We start from the raw sequence: 20,039 nt of genomic DNA, 5'->3' as shown, positions 1-20,039 counted from the left end.
CGGAAGAGCACACTATAAATTCCACCACTTCAAAACTTCCCCCACGCTCCACCAATCCACCGGTCATGGAGCAATCAAAGAACAAATGTTATGCATCTTCATCCACTCTGCACTCTCTACACAAAATCTCGAATTTGCATCCAAAGAACCTCGCTTCAACAAGTTGTCTTTCATGCGTAAACAGTTGAGAAGGAACCGTCACATAAAGAGAGAAACCTTTGGAGGGACCAATTTATTCTAAATAATTTTAGCCGATGAATGTGTTGTACATTCACCATTAGACACCAACATCTGATTGATTGATCATCACCCTTAAAACCAAATAATTGGTAGCATTACTTATGAAATAAGAACTGGATTATCCTTCAAGGATACTGATTGTAGTATGACAATGATTTCTCAAATTGAACCCAAATAGTGTATTGTGTTAAAGCCATGAAAGAAGGATTATATCAATTTGAGAAGAATGAGGCTGGGAGTTTAGTACCAAAACATCAAAATCATTCAATCATTAGAATAAGATGAGTCTTTAGAAGAAAACGTGACGAAGAAGGTAAAGTTATAAGAAACAAAATTAAAATTATTTCTCAAAGCTATAATTCGTTAAAATTATTGTTTGTGAAGAAGGTATTAAGTGTTATGAACTTTTGCACCACTTGGAAGGTTAGAAACAATTATAACTCGTTAAAAGCGATTTCCTAAATGGACTTTTTAATGATGAAGTTTATGTCTGTCAATCTCCTAGTTTTGAAAGAAGAAAATAATCCAAACCATATTTTTAAACTTACTAAAGCTTTATATGGACTACAACAAACCACGTGAGCTTGGTATATAAATTAAACAATTTCTTAATCAACAATAATTTTTTTAAGAGGAAAAATTGACACTACACTTTTTTAAAAAACTAATAAATCTGATTTATTAATTTTTCAAGTGTCTCGTTTTGTGCTTCAAATGAGCATGTGTGAGGATTTTCTAATGAACATGCTTCTGACTTAACTTTGTCCCAACGAACATATTCAACATTCACGTCCAACTTTCCTTCAAGTATCAAGAAATAAAGTTCTAGGATTGAAGAAGAACGTTTTGGATAAAATTGCAAATAAGAAGATTGTTACAAAGAAAGCAATTGATAGTTGGCAAAACTGTCCAACAACTATATTCATATTAAACTGAATATTTTAAAGATTCTCCTAATATATAAAACAAAGATCCATCAGAAGATGAAGACAATAGTTCAATTAATAATCTATCTACATGTATTCATCTAAAAAGCTCAAGTTGTGAAACTCTTTTCTCAAGAAAAACTCCAAGATCTTTTCACTATATTCGTGGATCATTCTTTCTAAGTTATTGCTATTAGTAAATCTCCAAGCACTTTTTATCATACATTTTATTAGTAACTCAAGTCTATCTTTTATGTTAGATTGAGTGGGTTGAAAAAATTCTTTCTAGTTTGAAAGGTGATTGAAAAAATCCTTTATAGAGTGAAAGGTTAATGTGAAAAATTCCTTTATGGATTGAAAGGTGAAAGTTGTAATTGATCAAGAAAGAAAGTGCAAAGGCAGAGTGCTTTGTGCTGAGGATATTAGTCAAAATCTCACAGATTGTGAGGATTAGATGTAGCTCAGGTTAGGTGAACCAATATTCTTCTCTTGTGTGATTTTCTTATCCATTCTCTTTTATTTATTAAGCATTTACATGTCACACATCACTTGATATTACACTTAGTTACCTTATTTCAAATTTTAACTCATCCAGAACATTCTGATTATTAAGTTTCTTATTACCAAGATTATTCTTGAAAATATTAAATTAAGTGTAGGAATTAAATTTAAAAAATATATCACAATTCAAACTCCCGTTTCTTGTGACATTTATTACTACTTAAGGATGAACTTTATTTATTTTAATTTGGCATGTAACAATTCTTAGTTTTCTTTAATTTCGAATTGTAATATATTTAATCTAGATTTAGTTGATGTCGTGTGTAAGTGAAGATACTTTGTTTCTTTACATTTAGTTTATTTTTTAAAAAATATGATGTAAGCCCAATATAGGCCTAGAGAATAGTGTCACTTATGACCCATTGAAGTTTAGAGATAGTCTTACAATAAATATGCATTTGTAACCTCATTGAGATAATTTTTTGAAATGAATTAAAATTTCTTTGATGAGAATGTTGAGTGAGCTAGGGTCCCTCTTTGACTTCTTGGATTAGAACGTGCTTGAACCTTACTAATGGCTTCCTTACCATTATGGCGCCTTCTCCATCTTCTCAATCTAATTTATCCTTTATCCATTATGCCCTTTCATTTGTTACTTTATATGAAGAAACCATTTGGTTAGATCTTAAATCACATGTGAAAGCATTCAAATCCACATCATTTGGTATTTAGAGCTTGTCACCAAGTGGTAATCTTTGTCTTTAATTTATGTTTTAATGTTTTTGATGCTCTTTGAAAATTGGGATTTTTAGGTTAATTTCTTGAAATTTGATATTTTCTTTTGTGTAATCTTGAGTTGCTAGTTGATTATAAGTGTTATAATATGTTGGGAATGTGTCATTTGATGATTGTTTGCTTAATTTTGTGTGAAATTTGAAATCTAGAGTTGTTGGAAAAAAAATCACAGAAAACAATAAGAACAATTATCCCCTAACTATATTTGTTAATATGTCGATTAAAATACAAGATAATATTTATATCAATGACTATTTATTTTTAGGTATCATATTTTATGAGTAAGTTAGATATAACAGTTTGAATGTTAATTAACACGAAGAATATTATTACCTAATACACGAATAATTATTTTTACTAATAGTGCAACTCATTATACATTAATGAGAGACATTGCAGCGTATGTTTGATTGTTCATATTCAAGTGAAAGAAAATGATATATTAGTCAATAAATGGTCCTTAGACCACAAAAGAAAAGAGCGCAAATATGATCATTTGTCCCTGACAAAAGTCAACAATGAGTCAAGACTTTTGTTGATCATCTAATTCAAAGAACAAGAGTAATATCTAAATCAAGCCTCTGATAAAGTCAACACTCTCATAAAAAGTTAAATCCTAATGAATATAATGACTTTAAAAATTCAATGAAGCATTGTTCCCTCTAATGAAGCTACCATCTGGAAAAGTCAATGCCTCTGTCCAATAAGTCAATGTTGAAGAATGACATAACTTATTGATATTCTTCTGAACACAAAGTACTAAAAGAAGGAATTTTGTTCCTTTGAGGATGCAGCGCCAGAACATAAAGTATCAAGAAAAGAATGTGTTATATCCTATGATTAGTACAATAGAGTTGTTCAAATAGTACATCAACAACATCAAATAGGACTATGTATAGTACATATCTTTTAATGGCAAAATGTACTATTGCTACATGTCCAGATTTCCAACGACACTATTCCCAACGAATATATTTGAAACTATGATCTTTCTAGGATAATGAATTTAGATATATTTTGAAAATGGTGGGGGATTGTGAAGGAAATTTCCAAAATATATTTGGAGTTATCTAATAGCTATATTAATGTAGTAAAATTAAATAATTTAATCTGTCACTTGGTCAAATGGTTGCAATACTTGAGTTTAATGCATCTTTTAACCATCAAATATATGCATCTGTTAAGTTACCAAGGATTACAAACTTTTTCAAGAATTGTTTTCTTTCACCAATTAGTATGAGTTTCACTATAAATAGAGACACTTTAGATGCAGAAAGTAGAACACAAATTTCATGTTACATGAGTAAAAAATATTTCTGAGTCGTTTTTTTTTTCTAGTGCACAAAAGTAAATGAATGAGTTTTATGTGCAATTCACTTCAAAGATTCTAAAGTATCATGAAGGGAAGTTGTCAGTTAACCCGTTTGCATCCAATATATGTAGATTGGTGGGGACAAATCGAACTTCAAGCTTAGTGTGATAGACACGCTTTAGAATTTATTTGTGCAACCTTCATTATCATTAGTTTTATCTTCTTCATGTTCTAGATATGTAGTCTTCCTCCGACAAAAGTTGAGGTGAGGTGAGATATATACTGTAGAGATGCTCGTGTTTGATACTATAATACCTTGAATAGACTTTTCAGTTTATGAAGTAGCAGGTGACTTTTTTTATCTATATTCAACCTGAAATTAAATGAATTTATGTATTTGAGTTAGTTGATAAGTGTCCATAGCATTCTAAATGTTTATTGCATTGTTTGTTGAGTTATAGACGACATGCATTTAATATGTTATATTGTTATGTTTGCATGATATATATATATATATATATATATATATATATATAAATATATATATATATATAGGGGGGGACATATTAAGGGAGAGGAGTGTATTATTGATTTATGGTGAGAGACGAGAAGAATAAATGGTGACCTTTAGATCAAAACAAATGTATATATTAAAAGTTCTGCTTAATTTTGCACAGTGACGGATTCTTTTTCGGTTCTTTTCTCTTTGCTGTAAAATTTGTGGACGATAAGTTTTCACAATATCAACTAAACCCAATTTTGTATCTGGAAACACTAGAAAATTATTAGAAATTAGAATAAGCTTAAGTTTGGAAACAAAAGTGAAAACCCTTTCTTGTTCTTCATGATTTAAAATTCATGGGTTTCTAGTTCATTAATTTTTGTGTGCACAATTATAATTTATCAATTAATTTTGGTCCGATCTAGAGAGATTTTTAATTGACAAAGATTGATGGAAGGGATAAAAAAAGTCTTACACTCGAAAAAAAAAAGGGGGATGGAGAAAGGAGTAAAGAGAAAGGATACGAGTAGACCATAGACCAGGCAAAAATTAAGTGGGCCTTTTAATTTGAATTGTTTGTTTTGATCTAAAGTCACGATTTATTTCTGTCATCTCTCACCATAATATACTCTCTCGCAAAGATGAATATAGTATTGTCATGATTAACTATGATTATGATTTGATTAATTGATTTATGTACATGTATAATTGGATAAAATGATAATATTGTAACGTTTCATGAACACCTATTATGCATATTATGCTCGCATTGTATGTTAGAGTGCATAGATGTCGTAATATTTTTTGAGGTTATATTTAAATCTAAAAAATTGGCTCTTAATAAAAGAACGTGGTCTAATATATTACCAACAAATGATCTATTAGTACTATTATAAATCATAAAATCAATAGTAGTGAGTTCTTAAAATTTAAAACTTTAACATCAAAATAAACCCGAGTTCCTAAAATTAATAAATCAACCATATTGAATTCTTAAAATTAGTAAATCACAAAACCCTACCATAAGATTCCTCACAGTGATAGGTGCGGTGGAGTGTGGAGAGTAGATGAGACTTCAGAGAAATTAGGTTTAATCTCTGTCTAGATAGAAGATAAAGAAAAGAGGAAAAGTTTGAGTATTTATTATGGACATAGAGTAAAAATATAAAATTTTAGAATGGTAGAAATTTAAGGATATTAATGCAATTTTTCAAAATGTTAGGTGTATTATAAAAATAATTGGGACCCTCCCTAATTTGGGGTATTGTGCCAATGTTCTTGTTGCACAAGTTGATTGTCGGCACTGCTAAAGCTAAAGTGAAGGGGATGTCCCATCTTAGATGTAAAATCTCATTCTTCTTAGCTCATTCATCAAATATTAAAGTGTAGATTAATAAGTGGAGTGGTGATTACTCACTAACTTATACCCTTGATTTTCCACCTATTTTATGAAGATCGTTATCGTTCATTGTGAGTGATGTTTTACATGATAATGATATGTTAATTCCTACCATGATTTGTTTGTGACAGAGTTCCTTGGTTTGTTGATGAAATTGAGAAGATAGTCATCTTCCTCACTCCAAGTTTTGATGTTCAAATTTGAACTAAGTCTATTGGTGGTTCCCTTATTTTCAAAAATACTTATGATAGGATGTTATCTAAGCCCAACTCAAATGAGAGTGATGTGTTGGTGGGTGTGAACCACGCTAAATCTAAAATTTGGAGAGTGTATGAAAGGAAGAAAAAGAGAGAAAAAAGTAGTGGCCACCTGAAAGGCAATTAGTATTTTCCCATAATAAGAAAGGAGTACGGGGAGTGAGGGAAATGCCATGCATTCATCCGTTTTTATTACCTTAGCGGTTAGGCGGTAAGAGAATAAATTTCTCTCTATTGAGGAGCTTTTGCTCTTGTTTTCTCACTGTAATCAATTAAATATTTGCATATTAATTAAATAATATTCCATTCACATTAATATATCTACTCTGCTCTATCAATTGGTCTGGCATGCCCTTGTTCATGCCTCCTAAATTGACTGACCGAGTAACCGTCGTGGAACTCCATTTGGAGAGTTTGTAGTCTGGTTTTGTGTCAATGCGTGAAATAGTTATTGCAGAAATTCTCAATGAGATTCGCAGCGCATTGGTGCAGGCCACACCTGAGCACAATGCATAGACAATCACGCCCTCTCTCGACGAATTTCGTCTATCTGTGAATAAGGTGGAATTGCTTTCTTTTAATGGTGAAGATCTTGTTGCTTGGATCACGCGAGCTAAAACTTATTTGGAAGTTCAACGCATTTCCGAGGTAGGTTCCATTCAACTCACGACGTTGAGTATGGAAGGCCGAACGATTCACTGGTTTAATTTGTGGAGGGATTCAACAAAGTCCTTGACATGGGAATATCTGAAAGGAATCCATGATGTTCCGTTTTGGAAGACGTCGTTTGGATAACCCTTTCGAAGAGCTTAAAGAACTCAAGCAACAAGGTTATGTGGAGGAGTATGTTGCATAATTTAAATTGCACTCTTCTCAGTGCATACGCCTTCCTGAACAACAGCTCTTTGGTTATTTTGTGGTTGGATTGTGTCACGATGTCAGGTCTCGTGTTTGTACGTTCAAACTCAAGACTCGTTACTAGGCTATGCAAGTCGCACGTGACATGGAGAATGAGTTTGCTGCTTTGACTCAACTAGGTCAAACTCAAGGAGTGTGCCACATATCGGGTCAACCTCCTCATTGGGCTCGTAATTAGAAGTCTTGGGCCCAACGTGATCTAGACCCAATTGGTTCTTAGTTTCAATCCAAATCTGGATCTTTGTGGAATTTGAGTCCAACTCGCCCCCAAATTTGGGCTCGTCCACTTTTTCGAGTGCAACACGACCCACTTCCTCTACTACGAGTTTACGCGGTAGTAGCAACGACAAAGTTCGTCGTTCTCAGGGCAAACGCAACCAGGGGTTTGTCATTTACCCGTTTCAGAGATTCACAAAAACAGGACAAAAGGGTTATGTTTTCGATGCATGAAAGGTGGCACCCACTACATGAATGTGCTGGAAAACATTTGTGATTCGTTATTTTGGGTGATGATGAGACAATCAACGACGATGGACAAATTGTTGTGGTAAAGACTGAGTCGGAGGAAGAAAAAGCATCTAGAGGAACTGGAATTTAAGGCTATGGGGGTTTTCGAACTCCACAGTGTGACTGGCATTCACGCTCGCACAATGAAATTGGAGGGTTTTGTTAATGGCGTGTCTGTTCTTGTGCTCATTGACAGTGGAGCGACTCATAATTTTGTTACACCTATGGTGGTGGAGGCTTTGGGTTTATCAGTGTTATAGACGACTCCGATGGTGTTCGATTGGGGGATGGTCACCGTATTGTGGCGTATGTGTGTCAACTATCGTGGTTTAAACAAGGTTGTCGTACAAGATAAATACCCAATTCTAGTAGTAGATGAATTATAGGATGAGTTGTTTGGCTCGGGGTAATTTTCTAAGTTAGATTTGAAATCTGGGTACCATCAAATTCGCATGAAGGAGAACGATATTCACAAAACTTCTTTTCTTACCCACGAAGGCCGTTACGAATTATTGGTAATGCCTTTTGGATTGACGAACTTCAGCTACATTCCAATCGTTGATGAATGCACTATTCAATCCTTTTTTAAGTAAGTTTGTCTTGGTTTTCTTTGACAACATATTAGTATATATTGTTGATTGGCAAACACATATCGAACACTTGGAGCAACGACGAGTGGAATATTTGGGTCATGTAATCTCATAGCAAGATGTGGCAGTGGACCCCCAAAGGTAACTACTGTAATTAATTAGCCTACTCTTAGAAATGTGAAAGGGGTACGTGGATTCCTTGGATCGATAGGTTATTATCGCAAACTCATTGCCAACTATGGTAAAAATTGCAAGACCTCTCACAGAGCTAACCAAGAAAGAGGGTTTTGTGTGGAACGCATCTGTTGAGACTACATTTGAGAAATTGTAGGTAGCTGTCACTTTTGCCCCATTTTTAGCACTTCCAAATTTTAAACTTTCTTTTGAAATTGAATGTGATGTCGCTGGAAAAAGGGTTGATGTTGTGTTGATTCAATTAAAGCATCCTACTGCATATTTTAGTAAAGTTTTTTTTGCCAACTTGCTGTCCAAGTCAGCCTATGACAAGGAACTAATGGCACTAGTGTTGGCCATTCAACATTGATGTCATTATTTGTTGGGTAGGAAGTTTGTTGTTTAATCTGGCCAAAAAAGCTTGAGCCATTTGATTCAACAACGGATCACTACGGCCAATCAACAAGACTGGATAGCGAAATCAATAGGCTTTGATTTTTATGTAGTATATATGGTAGGCGTAGAGAACAAGGCTGCTGACGTCTTATCTAGACAGCATGAGGACTGTGAAGTTAAAACAATGTTGTCTTACCCAATCTGGAAGCAAAGGGGACAACTGCAGCAAGAGGTGCTCTAAGATCCAGTGTTAAAAGGAATTATTGAGGCTATCTAAAACTATCCTGGCTCTAAACCAAGATAAGTTTTGAGAGGAGGTATCCATTTTTACAAGGACATATTAGTCATTCTTGCTCATTCACCAATTATTGAGGAGTTATGGAAAGAGTTCCATTCTTCTCATAATGGGGGACACTCGGGGTTTCTTCGTACATATAGGAGGATGGCGGGGACGTTGTATTAGCACGATATGATGAAGAGGGTGCAAGAATTTATCGAGGCTTGTGATACTTGTCAATGTCAAAAATATGTTGCAACCACTCCAATCGGCTTGCTGCAGCCACTTCCCATTCCAGTGTTGTTTTGGAGCGAAATCTTGATGGGTTTCATTACTAGTCTGCCAAAAAGTAATAACTATGAAGCTATTTTGGTGGTGGTGGATCAGTTATATAAGTATAGTCATTTTATTCCTCTGAAACATTCATTCGCAACCTGTTCCATTGCACCTATTCTAGTGAAGAAAGTGATACAGTTATATGGCGTTCCAGAGTCGATTCTTAGTGACCGCAACCCCCTGTTTGTGAGTATTTTCTTGAAAGAGTTGTTTAAATTTTTGGGGACACTGTTGAAGATGTCATCAGCTTATCATCCCAAAACGGACGAACAAACAGAGGTGATTAATCGTTCTTTGGAGGCATATTTGCGTTGTTTTGTGGTTGACTAGCCTAAGTCTTGGTCTCACTGGATTCCATGGGTAGAACTGTGGTACAACACCACTTTTCATATTTCCAGTGGTTTCACACCATTTGATGTGGTGTATGGCAGGAAACCATCAATGTTGGTGCATTTCCTTGAGGGAGAAACAAGGGCGGGATCGGTGGCACAAGAGCTCAGAAGTGCATATTTCCACTTTGTCAATTGAAGTATAACTTCACAAAGGCTTAGAAGTGCATGAAATATTATGCCGATAAGAAAAGAAAGGATGTGCAAATTGTTGTTGGAGATTGGGTTTTCCTCAAATTAAGGCCCCATAGACAGCAATCAGTGGTTTGAAGGATCTATCACAAGCTGGCCCCTCGTTTTTTTTTACCATATCAAGTGGTTCAACGAGTTGGAGAAGTTTCTTACAAGCTGCAATTACATAAGAATTTGAAAAGGTTGTTGGGAAATATCAGGTCATGCCTAAACTGCCACTAAATTTGGATGCTGATAAGGGAGAAATTATGCTTGAATTTTTTTGTCATGGAGAGACGGATTTGAAGTTGGACAACATAGGAGAGAGTTGTTGGTTCAATGGAAGGGACTTGATGTGGGTGAGGTTACGTGGGAGGACGAACTTTTGCTAAACAGTCAATTCCCAAATTTGAGCCTTGAGGACAAGGTTGCGTTTGATGGAGGAGGTGATAATAAGATGTTATCTAAGCCCAACTCAAATGAGGGTGATGTGTTAGTGGATGTGAACCACGCTAAGCCTAAAATTTGGAGAGTGTATGAAAGGAAGAAAAAGAGAGAGAATCAGTACTGGCCACCCGGCAGACAGTTAGTATTTTCCCCTAATAAGAAAGGAGTACAGGGAATGGGGGAAATGTGATGCATTCATCAGTTTTTATTACCTTAGCGGTTAGATAGTGTTTATACTGAGGAGCTTTTGCTCTGATTTTCTTATTTTAATCAATTTTATATTTCCATTTTAATTAAATACTATTTCATTCACGATAATATCTCTACTCTGCTCTATTAGCTTACGACTTCCTTTGTTCCTATGGTCTTAATATTAAATGTGATTTTGGTAGCATTTTATCCATTTATTAAGCCTTTTGTCTTCTTGAGATTCCTGCATGATAGGGTTTCCATCGATGAACACCTGATATTATATAGAGGGGTGCATCATAATTTCCATATTCTTCTACCTTTGTAGGTTATGTCCTCGTCCCGTCAACAAATCTGCAGTGTGACTTTCGGAAGTTGTTATCTTCACCATCATGGATATCTCATTTTTAAGGATCTGATGCAAATTCCCACGATAAAATAATTTCTTATCAGCAATCTTGTTCTTCAATTTCTGTTTCTGCTAGTTAGCAGAACATCTGTTCAAATGGCACATGATTCTATGTTGGATTTCAAAATTCTAAAAGCTCTTAGATTGTCCACAATCTTCTCAAGTTATTAAAGAAATCATTTGGCACCCTCCTGTTGGTGATTGGACTAGGGTGAAATAACATTGATGGTGATGTAAGCAACTCTCCAGGTCATGCAACTGCCGAAGGAATTCTCAAATTTAATCAAAGTTGATTTTCTTTTTTTTTTTTTTTTTTGTAGAAATAGAGTTCTGATTTTAATCTATTCCCTCAAGCTTTCTTCTTTTTATTTACTATATATTGTGTGGTTTCGTAGATGGTTGTTAGGATTTGTTGTGTCAATATAGTTGAGATGTTATTTCTAATGCATGTGTACTGGAGTAGTCTTTTATAAATAAAAAAACAAGGTTTTAAAAAGATTAAAACAGCCAAGAGAGTAACATTTTAAACAACTGACAATTGCTTTGCACGTGAGCGTGTAATGTTTGACATCATCCTGTGAATTAACACTTGGATTGGGATTTTCAGTCTCCATGGAAAAAGGGTATGTCTGCCATAAAATCTAAAGACGGATACATACGTAGCCTGAGTCAAATGCATAAAAATGTTTTTAGCCCCTAGAAGAAGCTGTACAACACACACCACACACAGCTACCACATAACAGAAACCATCAAATTAAGCAGTCACGCATTAAGCTTTGCATTATGGTCCTCTTTTCCGTCGCTTGGGCTCCACCTGCAATGCAAGATTTCAATGTTAATGATATCCTAAATATACAATAACAGCACAGAGGATCAAAACAGTAAAATACATGTTTCAATCATGCACTAAACAGTTTAGTGGTAAGAGGTTGACATATAACCTTGAAGAACGAAGATCAAATTTACTCAACAATTGTAAAATTGTCATTAATTCGATATTATTTAATAATAATTTATCATCCCTCAAATTTAATAAATAAAAAGAAAACTCATTATAGACTGTCGACCCAACCAAAGCAAGGCACCAGTAAAAAGAGAGTGATCCAAACTCAGTATAGAACAGTATTAAGACTTTGTTTGCGAGTTTAAAGGGGAGGGAGGGCTTTGAGAAAAAAAAGAAAGAAATGAAAGGAAGGAAGAGATTTGAAAGGAGAGGGTTCTGAAGAGTTTGTTTCTATGTCGTTATAAAACTTTATAATTATGAACATATTAATCATATGCATTCTCTTATCATTTTCTACAAAATCGCTCTCTTAAAAAATGTAAAAAATTTCTCTATTTTCTCCTCCCACAGCCCTCCTTTCCCCTCCCCTCCAAAATCCCAAACAAAGCCTAAATGATTACTTAGAAACCCCATTCTATAAATTATAGCTATCCCCTCTCCTCCCCTCCAAACTCCCGAGCCTAAGTACATTGCAGGAGGGATTTACAAGTACTGTAATCTAGGTTAATTCATATGTTAACAGAACATTACTTAACTTCATGATATTAGGGATATAAAAGCTTAATTAAAAGATTGTTTCAATAAACTAATACAAAAACACTGCTGAAAAAATAAATAATAAATAGATATTGCAATAACCATGAATGTAAAAAAAAAACAACTTCTCATATAAGTTGAAATTTGCTTACACATCTGAATTTTAGCTACCTCTCTCATTTAATTTCTCCATGTACATCTATAAGCTTACCAGGACTTCTCCCAAGTTAAGAACCATAAACATATCTTGCTTTAAAAAACCATGTAAACTAAAACTTAATTCAATTTAAACTTATGTGCTTATTTAACAAGTTCTTAACTCAAACTAAACCTATGTGCATATTTAATAAGTTCTTAACGCTTAACTTCAATAAGTTATTTGCATTTGAATATGCACCTTTTTCTTTACAAGACATTTGAATATGCACCTTATAAGGCTATTTATGTTCCCAATATTTGTTTTGAAGAGAGTGTGAGAATAGGTTCCCCATAAACTGTTTTTTTTTTTTTTATAAAAAAATCTGCATAAACTGTTTATATAAACTATCGTAAGTTATTTTCATAAACTCTTAGAAATGTTTTCACAAGTACTTATTTATGTAAAACAAGTTAAAGCAAGAACCAGCTTAGTCTCACTCAGTATTAAAAGTGGGTGATGTGTGTGTGATTTGTAATAGTCAAATCATGATGGCAAAGATTGTACGCTCACTTCTCATAATTCTTCAAAAAGCTAGTTTAACTATAAGCATATTGGATCAAGAATTAGCAAAAATCAAAATGACTATGATGATATGAATATACGTGTGTATCTGCAGACAAGAAAATTATGAAAATTAGCAGACCAGTAAATACAGCCAACAATAAAAAATAAAAACATGATGAGGATGAAATTACACACATCTAGGAAAAACTTCATCCCGCACAGCTTCCCTCACCCAATAATAAACGAAAAAATTGACATGCGACAAATAGTGAATATTTGAAATGTTTTTGAAAACTCATGACAGAGGATGAAAAAAAATAAGCATGCCTACATCCACAACCCCATGACCAAAATTTTGAAAAGATGATAATGTTCGTAGCACAAGTTATTAAATATATTAGACATTACTCATGTCAAAATTATGTCGAAAGACTCGAAACCATATAGTTACAGTCATGTAGGTTGAAAGATTAGTTATACAAAAGCATAACAAACAAGTTGATGTTGCTTTGTATCAAACATCAGAGGCATTGATATACAAATTTGAAGAAGAATTGTCATGAGATCACACATACAAGAGTCCCCTTGACAAGTCTGAGCCCCCCTTTGAGAATGAGTTTGTTACTCAAATATACGAAATTGTGATCAAGTTCATCCTTTAATATCACCACTCCAGTCCTCAGTATAAAAGAATCTGGTTACAATACTGTATCTTCGAGAAAATAATATAGTGAATTATTTTTTGGAGGACTAATATGGTGGTAGTGTAATATTTAAGGGACTAATTTGATGACAGATCTTTAGAAGACTAATATAGTAACACCCTAATCTTTGGAGAACCTAACTGAAAGTTTATTCAAATATTAAGTTATGCATAAGGCTTAGCAGAATAAGCATCGTTGAAAAATCTATGCTTCAAAAACAATAATTGCAGACATCAATACATTCACGTCAATAAGCAAAAAAGGAAACCATGGCACCGGGGGACAAGAGAAACAATTGAAAATGACAAGTATATTCAAAAGTAAAGGCATGCATAAAAGCCCAGTGTCTGTAGATTATTTTAGAAGCTATCCAACAGCTTAAACTAAAAACAGTTTGAATCCAATAGTAACGGGAGTGTCAGATTAAGAATAAAAATGAATTATGCAAAGTTTGATACAGAACAGAAACAGTACAAGCGCGCATGTTGGTGCATGATACTACCAATGATCACACATATGCCTGGATGGTTCTGGAAATAACTGAAACATGTTGGTCTTTTTACTCGTGTAACAAGAATAAAATCATGCTAAATGGTGAAAAAAACTAACTGCAAAATATGGCAAATTTTAAAATTAGCTGCTCTGAGGACACATTTTTTAAGGGGGAAAAAAAACCTTCTCCCCTTCAAACTCTAAATGCTACGCAAATTTTAACCTGCCCATCTCTTCCTCAGCAATGTATCTCCTCTCCCTATGGATGTCGGGGTGGGAACAATTGACAGAAAAACTACTGACTCAGACATATGCTGTGAAAATAAAGTATTAAGAACAAAAGTGTAAAAATTTGTTAATGGATGCAAGAAGTCACCTTGCTATCAGATCCCGGTGACGAAGAAAATGTAGTTTGGGGTTTCTTTATGTCGTCATCAGATGAACATTCAGCACACATAAAATGGTCTAGTTTCTTTGCTTCTTCAATAGTCACGCCCACACAAGCAGGATGGTACCTACAAGAAACCTACAAAGATTGAACACTCTTTGTATCCACAATCTTATATGGATGAATATTGACAAATGTATCTATGCATATCTTACAAGTAACCTACAAAGCCTCTGCATCGATCACATATGTATCGAAGAAAAGAAAAAACAGAACCCAAAGTTATGTCACAACTAACGCCACACATCCAGCATTCAACCAGTGATAGTGTTCAGCTGTCATTGAATTTTCGGCATGAGTAGCTCAATAATAAATAGACAATCAAATATATGTCTTTCACTCTCTATCAATACTATAAATTACAAGGCAAACGCTTTCTTAAGATGACCATGCAAAAAACATATATAGACTAAACCAAACCAAGCGACAGTTACCCAAACTTAGTGCATATAAATTTAAAACTATTGAACAAACTCTTCCTAAACATCTTAACCATTCGCCTTGTCAATTTAAGTCGAATATTGACCTCAAAAGTTTTAAGACCCTGTAGCTTGATTCCGCAGGTGCTGCAAAAATGGAAATTATAGAAAAAGAAAAGAGAAACCGAAAAGCAATAACAACAACAGTAGTAAAGAAAGTAAAGGTGAATACAATAGAGTGTTTTGTTTACCAATCCTTGCACCCCTCACATTGTACCATGAGGTCATCCGGGTTATAAGGCATTTCACATTTGCAATACCTTCACACACAAAAAAAACAAGACAAAGCAGATAATTAAAAATTAAAACCATTAGACATTAGTAGTTATAGTAAATGAGTGACTAACTCACGACACTGAAACTGCAACACCGACATGTGTCACAGAAGCCTTCAATCTGCAGTGTCGGTAAAAAAGAAAACTCACACAGCAACACGGTCAGGAGTGAAAGCACCAGTAGCAGCCTTATACTCAAATCTACAATAGTAATCTTCAGCAGCAACATTATCAAGCTTAGTATAATTCTTGAAAGAGTGAACAACACATTTGCCTTCAATAGTGTGAGCACTCTGAACATCGTAATGGTCAGAAAGAAAAAGCTCTTTGGCACCATGAAACTGTCTACGACCACCAATGGATTCTTCAGGTCTGTAATACCATCTCACTCGCACCCTCACGTTGCTCCTGTTGTCTTGTTCGATCTTCTCCACGCGCGCTACGTACGGTGGTTTTGACGTGTCTGTAGGTCGCATCAAAACACATTCTCCAGCTGAACAAACAAAACAAAGTATTAACATAATAATGAAAGAAACTAATAATCATAGAGAAAGATAATAGGGTTTGTTGTTAGTTGTTAGTTACCTCTTACGATCTTGTTTGTTCCTCTGATTGTATATGAGTCTAAATCCTTTTTGCCTGGCCTCGTTTTCGCCATGTGAAACAATGATCTTGTTAGTTACCAAGCCTGATTTTACACTTTCCCCTTTCAACAACACAAGAGAGGAACCCTAAGCCTAAGTAAGAAGATACTGTGGATATTTGTGACTGTGACGCTTCGCCTGAGTTTTTATTATTTCGGGGATTTTCGTAATGGAATGCGGTTCTTAGTTTCGTTCATTACATTTCATTTCATTTCACTGTTTTAAGTAACTTCTTTGATCTTGGGATGAGATCTATGCTATTGCTAACTAACTGCTAAGCATTTTTTTTTTACTAAAATAAAACAGTTAAGCATTTTGTTAATCTTTTATACTACATAATGATAATGAGTTTACGGATTGGTATTGGAACCGCCTAAGAATATTTGATTCACAATTGGCATTTGGCTTTTAGAAATACTATACATAATTTTATTGAGATAATTAAATAAAGAGGTTTTCTATATCTTATATATTTAAATAAAATTGCTAATTTAAGACTTCTCTTATGCCAATGAATTTACATAGTGGCAACTGGCAAGCATGGATTAAGGCCCCTCTCTCGTATAATCAAGTGTATCATAATAATATAATATCTTACATAATATGAATATGCTATATAAAAGTTTTTAATAATAATCTATTTCGTATATTATTTAATAACTATTGTATATATCAATCACTATTACATATAATTTAATAGTGCATTTATAATCTTATATAAATACACAATGCATAAATAATATATTTATTTAACTATTTTTTTTAAAGTAGTTATTATAATTTAATTTAATTTAAAATATATTAATAATTAATTTAAATATATTTTTAGTTCATATAAATATATTATTTTTATTTTATTTTAATCTCTATAATTTTTAGTTTTGATTTTAATCTTCACAAATGTATCACTTTCTATTTTATGTTTTTCCTATTTTATTTTAGTCTTTACCAATTTATTCATATTATATTTATGAGTAAATATATGATATTTATTTCAATCTTTGTAAGAACAAAAATTAAGTTGATCGATTTTAATATAAACAAATTTTATAGCGACTAAAATAAAAATATTAAAAATTAAAAGAAAAAAGAATATAGTAAAAATGTATTTTTGTTAGATCTAAAATTATAGTCAAAATTCAATAATTTTTATTCGGTCCTCCCATTCGACGGATTTCTGAATCGTCCCTAATTATTATTATTATTATTTGACACATATTATCATCATTATTATTACTATTAATAATTATTATTTATAATTTTTTTAAAGGAATGCTTCTCTAATTTTACGTTTATGTTCAACTATTTCTTTCGGCCGTACTCCGGCCGGGTCTGTTTTGTCGTTTAGAGCGTTGTCCATAATAAAAGAACAGAATATTGTAACGTTATGTCCACCACCAATAAATAATGCTACCTCCCTTTGGGATATAAGTTATTTTATCATCAATCAAATGAATTACAAATTATAAAGGACTGATGATTTTGTTGAATTTACTTTTCAAAACTAAACTTCAGTATATGTTCACTAAAAAACACTGTATAAATGATAAGAAAAATTATGTTACAAAAGTTAGATAAGAAAATAATAATAAAAGGTTTTGCTAACAAATGTGTTAAGAAATAAATAAATAAAAAATTGTGTTGAAAAGAGAAAAAAATTGAAAAATGGAATACACAAATTTCAAGACATTATCTTTATATTTGGTTTTTTAACATTTGTTTTTAGTGCACTTATTAAGATTTTCTAATAATAAATAGTTAAAGGTATAGTAATAAAAACAATATTAATAATTTATTTGATATTATTGATTGTGATTAGTTACTTACATGACCCTCCTTATGTATTGGATAATTGTGGTTAGATCATGATTGATTTTAGTCTCTAACTTCATCTTTGTGTTTGTATATTTTCAAAACAACCAAACACCGAACAATTTCTTGATCAAGCAGATGAATAAGTTCTACAAGATTGATTTTATGTTTGTTGTTGAGCCTCTGAAAAATGAGAGTGCAATCATATCTCAAATTGCAAGGAAATTAGTTAATGAGATAGAGCCTAATTCATCATATTCAACTATGTTTTTTTCATCTAACTATCTACTCTTTAGGCCACATTCACCTAGACTTGTGTCACCTCTTCTTCACTCTCAATTACCCTCACATGACAACTCTCTAGCCATTGTTCCATACACCCCACCCTATTGTGACATTTAAAACCATGTTCAACAAATTGAACCAAAATTAACACATATCATAGACTAGAAAGCACAATCTATGTCCCAATGATGTTGTTTTTGAGACAAACTCTATATTTAAAGTTTTGATGAAAAAAAACAAAGGTTAATTAAGAAAGTTAATTATGATTCTAAAATGTTATGTTAATTTAACATGTGTTTTTGAGTGGATTTAATTAAGAACGGAATCAAGCAAAGCAGAAAAGACAGCAACAAGATCATTCTGTATCAAAACAGAGAATGATATTCAGCTTCAAAAAATGTTCATCACAGCATATTGATCAAACTTTTTCTACCTCTTTAACAAAGAGTCTGCCCTGGAAATTTATTCATATCTAATCAATACACGGCAAGGAACAAGTAGGATTCATTCAAGCTCAAGAAGGTTATCAGATCTCTAAAATAAAAGAACTCAAAGACAGACATAAATCAAGACAGTTTGTAACTCCAAAAAAACAAACTATCAAGAAAGTTCGATCAGCCTTGACATATGACAAGACAATTACAAAGGACATCCAGAATGATTAAAACAGGAACTCCAAATTGATTATTAAAGCTCAAGAAAGTTCAAATTGACAGACCCATAACGTTAATCAATCTCCGTTTTCTGCATAATTCCAGCAGCAGTGTATCTCTTCTGAAATGGTTTATAATTCTTCTCCAAACTCCTCTAGCTACATTCAAGACTCAAGATTGAAAGTGTACCATCCAAGATCAAGAAAGAAACGTCAAAGGCTTTTTTTTTCTAAAAAGGACATAACTGCTTTAAATGCTAAACCAGAAAAGTTAAAAAGCAGTTTTCAAAGAAGGATTATTTTTATTCTGAAATATTGGTTCAGTCAAAATACAAAGCACCTCCAACAGCTCTCTTGTACCTTCATTCAGTGCTTCTACAGCCTATAAATAGAAGGCCAATATCTAGAATCAAGGCAAGAAATTCAAGTGCTGAAAAATCCATAAATTGATCACTTACATACTTGAAATTCTGCTCTTTTGCAAAACAGAGGCTATCATACATTCTGCTATTTCGCAAAAACAGTTGCTGATTCATATTCATATAGTAGATTGCGTAATTATCAGTAAATCCTTTGTAAAGAATCAATTCTCAAACAAGAGTTGAGAAATCTCAGATTCTGTCAAAACAATCAAATTGTAAAAACTCAAACTATAAGAGTTTCTTCATAGTTTGTTTAAGATTACATCCTATCAAGGTTAGATAGGTGTTGTTATTACTTTCTGGGTGGAAAGTAATATAGATTGAAATAGACCAAGGTTGATCTAGACTAGGTGTTGTAAGATCAAGAAGGTTCTTTGTTTTTAAACACGTAGTGGAAAATCTCACAGTGTGATGACTGAACGTAACCCACGTTGGGTGAACCAGGATAAAATTTTTGAGTGGTATTCTCTATCCTATCTCTTTATTTATCATACTGAATTGATTAACTAAGACAAAACATAAACTGATTTTCTGTTTTAAGCTAATCAAGGAACGTTCTCTGTTTTATATCAAAAACCAAGAACGTTCTCCGTTTTCTGTTTTCATAACCAAGACCAATCTTGAGTTATTTTCTTAAGTTTTAACAGAAATTTTTAAAAGGTGCATTTACAATTCAAATCCCTTTTTTTGTAAATCAACATTGTTACTTCAATTGCAAGACTATGAGATTTTGATGTATTTACACCTGTCTACAATTGGATTCAAGTGAATGCTGAAATTAGCACAAAGATCTCCAAAAACAAGGGTTGAATATGAAAAAAGAAAAGGGTTGTTGAACAGTGGTTTG

General features: G+C 33.1%; 1 protein-coding gene across 3 annotated transcripts; it reads right to left on the bottom strand.

Moving 5' to 3' along the window:
• Nucleotides 1–11,344: 11,344 nt before the first annotated feature.
• LOC101499437 (chromatin remodeling protein EBS-like) lies at nucleotides 11,345–16,322 on the bottom strand. 3 transcript variants are annotated; one of them, XM_073363936.1, is made up of 6 exons: nucleotides 15,963–16,314; nucleotides 15,528–15,870; nucleotides 15,294–15,362; nucleotides 15,150–15,189; nucleotides 14,552–14,701; nucleotides 11,345–11,550 (listed from the first exon to the last, which is right to left on the bottom strand). In XM_073363936.1, exons 1-6 carry the CDS (start codon nucleotides 16,033–16,035, stop codon nucleotides 11,518–11,520), a joined length of 708 nt encoding a protein of 235 aa, XP_073220037.1. In that variant the 5' UTR covers nucleotides 16,036–16,314; the 3' UTR covers nucleotides 11,345–11,517. The 3 variants fall into 3 exon arrangements, with proteins under 3 accessions (XP_073220037.1, XP_004510038.1, XP_073220038.1); XM_073363937.1 differs by lacking the exon at nucleotides 11,345–11,550 and adding an exon at nucleotides 11,569–14,434 and having other exon boundaries at nucleotides 15,963–16,322; XM_004509981.4 differs by lacking the exon at nucleotides 15,150–15,189 and having other exon boundaries at nucleotides 14,552–14,690; nucleotides 15,963–16,307.
• Between the last annotated feature and the right edge of the window lie 3,717 nt (nucleotides 16,323–20,039).

This window comes from Cicer arietinum, chromosome 7 (genome assembly GCF_000331145.2).
Source record: "Cicer arietinum cultivar CDC Frontier isolate Library 1 chromosome 7, Cicar.CDCFrontier_v2.0, whole genome shotgun sequence".
Classification (NCBI taxonomy): domain Eukaryota; kingdom Viridiplantae; phylum Streptophyta; class Magnoliopsida; order Fabales; family Fabaceae; genus Cicer; species Cicer arietinum.
Note: the sequence above shows the minus strand (reverse complement) of the source record. Positions and strands in the feature narration are given on the sequence as shown.